The following is a 6,158-nucleotide window of genomic DNA, read 5'->3' on the forward strand; positions in this document are numbered from 1 at the left end:
GGCCAAAATTTCGCCCCCTATAGACAGCGATGGGGTCAGCTGACTATGCCGAGGCGCCGGCAACCACAGCCACTCGGTCTTGGAAGGGTTGAGTCTGAGTCTGTTCCTCCCCATCCAGACCCGTACGGCCTCCAGGCACCGGGCCATCACATCAAGGGCATCGTTGGGGTGACCTGGGGTGGAGATGTACAGCTGGGTACATCTCCCTGTTAACATCTCCCTGTTAACACAAACGTGAGTTATTAAGAGGAGTATGGGGTGCCTCGTGGTGGTGGGAGCTCATAAAGGAGGTGGACAAGCAACAAAAAGCTTTACAAAGCCAAAAACAGCCCAGCAGGAGAAAAGAACCCAGCTAGCTTAGGGTTAAATAGTGCACTATTTCAATGCCAGAGAGGCTTCCAAACAAGCCATGCTTGTGGGCTGAGCCTCCTTGATCTGTTTGGAGACTGCAAATGTCTCCTGGTTCTTGCTAGCTTTCGGGAAGCCAGCTGCCTGCATGTAAAAATGACAGCTTCAGGACGATCTTCCCAAAACATTTTCCTTATTTAACCCCTTCCCTCTCCAAGAAGCCCACATTTCTTAATAAAGAATACAGAAACAATCTGGAGAGAAAGTAGATCTTTCTCTCCCCCTCCCCCCCATTAGATACTGAAACTAAACTTTCTATTTCTACCCTCCAATCTTAATTTTAACCAACCTGGAAAGAAGGTGACAAAATCTAAGTTACTTACCTCAATGAATGATTGCCAGGCTGAAGAATGGAGGAAAGGAAGCAAGCAACCTCTGGTCAGCTAGAGCACAACATTCACTATAAATCCCAGCTGAAACAGAAGCTGGGTCCTTGCAAAGCTTTTTTGCTGTTGGTCTGATAGGAAGAGTCCTAGCTGGGTCCTAAAGGGAGTCAGTTAGCAGCAAAATTCTTTCCAAGAACTTAGCTTCTGCTGAAAAGTAATAACAAAAAAATAAAGTTTTTTATTTTGGCTAGAGAACAGCACGTGCAGCAAATGGCCTACCGCAGCAGTTGAGTCCTTGAGACCCACCTTCTGTTCCTGCTGGCAGTTTAAAGGAAATGTGCTCTGGTTGATCAGAGAAAAAATTTCTTTGCTTGCTTCCTTCATTTCCTCTACTCTTCAACCTGGCAGTCATTCATCATGGTAAGATGTATAGTAAATTTGGCAAATGAGATGGTTAAAATGGATCAAAATTGGAGGGCAGAAATGGAGAATTTGGTTTCAGGACTTAATGGGGAAGGAGAAAGATCAACAAGTTTGTTCTCCCCAGCTTTTTTTCTCTTTATTCCAAAGTTAAATCGATTTAATAGTCTGACTTGAAAAAAACTGGGGAATTCCTATCTTCAAAGCCAAAAATATTTTGGTTTTGCTTTATGTCCTTTATGTTCATAATTTAGAAATTTGTCTTATGTATCATCTTTGTTGTTTTATTTTGAAAACATATTTTAAGTGTGTTAGTTGATTCTAGTTTATGGAAGTTGCTCTAAGTTTTGACATCTGTAAATGTGCTGAATTTTCAGCCATTTCTAATAATGATAGTACTTTTATATTAGCATACAAATATAGCAGGTTGTTTTCCAGTAGATAAAATCTGAGAACACAGAGTTTAGATTTACTAGTTCTTGAATATATCAAGATACGAAGCCATTGTTAATGATTGGCTTTATATCTTGCCTTGTTCAGAAGCCATTAATCTTATTTTTATCTTTGTAGCAGGAAACTAGTTAACAACGCCTTCTTTGATAAATGAGTGGGTCACATGTAGTGGAAATGAGGTGGCTAAATGCAGAAAGATGTTCATTCATATGTCACGTTTTGTCTATACTTTTCTATAATTGGTTTATAATGTTAGGTGTTTTATAGTTAAAGATGTGTACTAGTCAACTACTTACTGATTATTATTATTCTTTGAAGCTCAGTACTAGGTGGGCAGTTATGTGACCAAAATTGGATGTAGTATTTAAGGTACTCAGACCAATGCAAAACAACACATAATTACAAGAATTCATTGACTTAAAAAAGTTTGTAAGTGATATTTGAAGTTATAACGGTATTGAAAAAAGTGACTTATGGCCGTTTTTCACACTTATAACTGGTGCAGCATCTCTAATGGTCATGTGATCAAGATTTGGCAACTTGGCAACTTGACTCATATTTATGATGGTTGCAGTATCCTGGAATCATAAGATCACCTTTTGCAATCTTCTAACAAGCAAAGTCAATGGGGAAGCCAGATACACTCAATACCCATGATATTAATTTAATAACTGCAATGATTCAAAGAAACTGTGGCAAGAAAGGTCATAAAATGGGGCAAAATTCAGTTAACAAATGTCTCATTTAGCAATAGAAAGTTTGGGCTCAATTGTGGTAATAAAGCAAGGACTACCTGCATTAGCTTTTGAGATTTGTGAACTATATTTCTACTGATGCAAATTAAACTTGCATTTCAAGTTTAAGGAACCACATTAATAATAATCAACTAAAACCTTTTCAGAAGTAATATTCTCAAACTAGAGAGTCCCCACCTGTGCATTGGTTTTTTTGCTTTCTAAGTGCATAATATTTATTTCTGTCAGATTTTAGCTTTGTTGTTTCACTAACATATTGAGATAACTTTCAATTATATTTCTATAGTTTTATTGTATTATTATTTCAGTCCTCTTGCACTCCATTTTATGTTGTCATCATATTTGTTAAGTGTTTATTTGACTTAGCCATTAATAATATGTAAAAGCATACAGGGCTCAGTAATGGAGTATGTGAAGCCCTGCTGGATCTTTTTTATTTTGATGAACCATTGGTGAGCATTCTTCTACATAGTCACTCACTACACCACCCAGCTAACAGACAATTGTATGTGATGAAGTGTGAACAGCCTATGGCAGGGGTAGGCAACCTTGGCCATGCTGGCTCAGAAATTCTGGGAGTTGAAGTCCACAAGTCATAAAAGAGCCAAGGTTGCCTACCCCTGGCCTATGGTGGTAGTAATTTATTTATTCTGTACTTGTAATTTACCATAGTACAAATATTGCATAAATCAGTTGATACAACAGTTTGTTACAGTCAATTATAGTCTTATAAAATAAAGTGCCTCTGTAATAAGAGATCAATGCCCTATAACAAGGATCCCCAACCTCCGGGCCACAGACTGGCGCTGGTCTGCTGCCCACTAGGAACCGGGTTGTGCAAGCAAGCGAAGCCCATCTGTGCACATGTGGGATCAAGGCAGCACGTGAAACCACGCCCCCTCTCTCCCAGTTTGCAGAAAAACTCTTCCATAGAACTGGTCCCTGGTGCCCAAAAGGTTGGGGGTCAATGCCCTATAATGACACTAACCTCTACACATTCAAAGTTATAGGTGAGAATTTATTTTAAAGCAAGTTCATAGTCCTGCATGAAAAATTAGCATTTTAGTGGTTTTTAAATATTTTTGTAGTGTTTGATTCCAAGTTACATATCTGTTTCAACAATCCAGAGCTAAATTGTGATGTAGTGATTCAAATATCCAGTAAAACTAAATAACTCTGACTTGATAGTTGGGTTACACACAGAAATACGTCAGACACTAGCAAATCCTTCAATTATTGGATATGCCCATAAGTAAAGCATGTTGTGTTAACACCATAAATTTATAATAGTATCTTCCAGCACTCTTATCTAACTTTAGCTCCTATTAGTTTGAGGTTGTGACCACATGTTATTGATTTTTATTTAGTATTGAAAATACTGCCTTCTAGAACCTTATTCACACCCTTAATATATTTAAAGGTTTCAGTCATGTTCCCCTTTCCTTTCTGTCCTTTAGTTCCTCTAATTTTTCCTGTTAAGTTTTGGCTCTCAGACCTTGAAAGAAAGACCTTTCTTTCTGCCCTAGGAGAGAAACATCTGCCTCTACCTAGGATTGAACTCTCAACTTTCCAAGTGGAAGGCGAGCATCTTCACCACTAGGCCACCATGCCACTCATCTTAGTGAAACCAAGAGATTTATAAATTTTTATAAGGCAAAAGAGCAAAATATTCGATAACATAAAAATCTCATATTTTATGTATTCTAAAAGCTTTGGTCCTGTCTCATCAAATGAGCTTCTGTTTTGATTCAATCAATGATTTTATATAGATGCTGGTGTTCCTTAATGCTACTATTCAAATTAGATTGTTACTGCTTTCTGCTTGTATAAATTTACTGTCATCCAATGGGTGTTTTATGTTAAACTTTACTCCATAGCATTATTTTCTTCGGTCAACTACTTTGGGAAATTAAAATTCAGTTATATGATAATTTTAGAATAATAATTGACAAATTGTTAATGTGTTGAAATATTTTATACACCTTCTCTCCCTAGAGCACTTAGGAGGGAGAAGAAGAGGCACAAATGATGACAAGAAGTCATATTTGGGGGAACACAACTTTATTTCCTTAAAACCTATCTCCTGATTATGTTTTGTGAAGGGGTGGGGATTCAGTTTCCTATAACTGATATATGATAGGTGAGAGCAGTATTTTGGAAAAAACAACTTCTTTTTTCATTTTCAGAATCTTTGGACAAGTCTCTATCCCATACCTGTACAACTCCTTCTACATCATCTGCTTCTGGATTAAATCTACCTTCTACACCAGCTTCATCTGCTTCTGCTGTCCCTGTTTCACCTGTCTCACAATCACCAATTCCTCCGTTACTTCAGGATCCCAATCTCCTTCGACAGTTACTGCCTGCTCTTCAAGCCACCTTGCAGCTTAATAATTCTAGCGTAGATATATCCAAAATAAATGAAGGTAGGTTGGTTTTATAATTTTTATAAATTATCCAAATGTATTGATTGAGGAATTCTACTTTTATAAGAAGATACAATATTAAAAATGGAATAAGATTAGTATATTGTTAGAAATTTGTAGAGGGTAATTTCTGTTTAATTATATTGTGTATTTCTTAAGATAGTGGTCTATAGTATCTGGAAACAGATTTTGAATCAAATATTTCCAGAGGAATTGTGTGAAAGGAAGCAGAAGCTTAAAAGTTGAATCCTATTTTTGATTATCTTTCAGAAAATACATCTTCCTATTCTTTGCCTCTTAAAGACTTAGTGCCTATCTTAGAACATTAGAAACAGCCAATGATCTATATACAGCCATTATTTTACTTCTCACATTTGCTAACTATATCTTCAAGATTAGTAGCTTTTTGATAAGTCTGTTGTCTATGAATTATTCAATATCTTTTTAAAGTATCCAAACTAGTAACCCTTACAGTATATGTTGATGAATTCAGTAGATTAAGAAATACATCATGTACTTAATGTCCTACACATTAATTTTGTCTGCTTTGCATATCCTTCTGTCAGTTTCATTGGATGAACCTAGTCCGTTTTTTTTTATGAGAAAAAAAATCTTCCTATCCATTTTGATTCTATTCTAATCTAGTACAATTCCAATGAAGAAGAAAAATACGAGATCTTAAAAGAAATCAGCATGGCTGCACAAACAATTCTCTGATAAACTGAAAGACAAAAAGACAAGTATAAAAAATGGAAAGAGGGGAGCATGACTAAGGCAGAATATCAGCAAATAGCCCAAACCTTCAGATATAAACTCAGGAAAACTAAGGCTAAAAATGAACTAAGGCTTGCAACAAAAGTCAAAAATAACAAGAACAAAAAAAAGCTTCTTTCAACATGTCAAAATAAGAAAAAAGTCAAGGAAATGATTGGTCTGTGAGGGAGAAAATGGCAAGAAGGTGATGAGCAGCAGGGAGAAAGCAGAACTGCTTAACTCATTTTTTTCATCTTTCAAAAAAAAACCAGTTAAGCAGTTCTGCTTTCTCCCTGCTTCTTTTTTTTTATATAAATTTTTTTATTAATTTTTCAATTAAAACAACAAATACAAATGATGCATATATATACACCAACAAACAATAAAGATACTCAAAACATTTTCGGATACACTCGGTAGTCCCCGCCTTGCCTCCACCCTCATCCACTTTACCTCTCCTTCCTCCCCCTAAACCTACAACCTCTCCTCCTTTTCTTACCACCTCTCTACATCCCCTTCGCCTTCTTAACCACCTCATCGAGTGCAACTTGGGGTACCAGCCGAGTATATCCTCTTATTAATACAATTCCATTATATACCTATAATAATTAAATACA

The 6,158-nt window shown here is 36.4% G+C and overlaps 1 protein-coding gene across 1 annotated transcript in view; it reads left to right on the plus strand.

Moving 5' to 3' along the window:
* The window catches only part of WAC (WW domain containing adaptor with coiled-coil), a 44,651-nt gene that overhangs the window by 21,839 nt on the left and 16,654 nt on the right, over positions 1-6,158 (plus strand). Inside the window, exon 8 of the mRNA XM_015810656.1 lies at positions 4,549-4,788. Coding sequence (XP_015666142.1) covers positions 4,549-4,788 — 240 coding nt within the window. The remainder of the gene's footprint in view (positions 1-4,548; positions 4,789-6,158) is intronic.

This window comes from Protobothrops mucrosquamatus, unplaced genomic scaffold, assembly GCF_001527695.2.
Source record: "Protobothrops mucrosquamatus isolate PMUCROS unplaced genomic scaffold, P.Mucros_1.0 scaffold13, whole genome shotgun sequence".
Lineage (NCBI taxonomy): Eukaryota > Metazoa > Chordata > Lepidosauria > Squamata > Viperidae > Protobothrops > Protobothrops mucrosquamatus.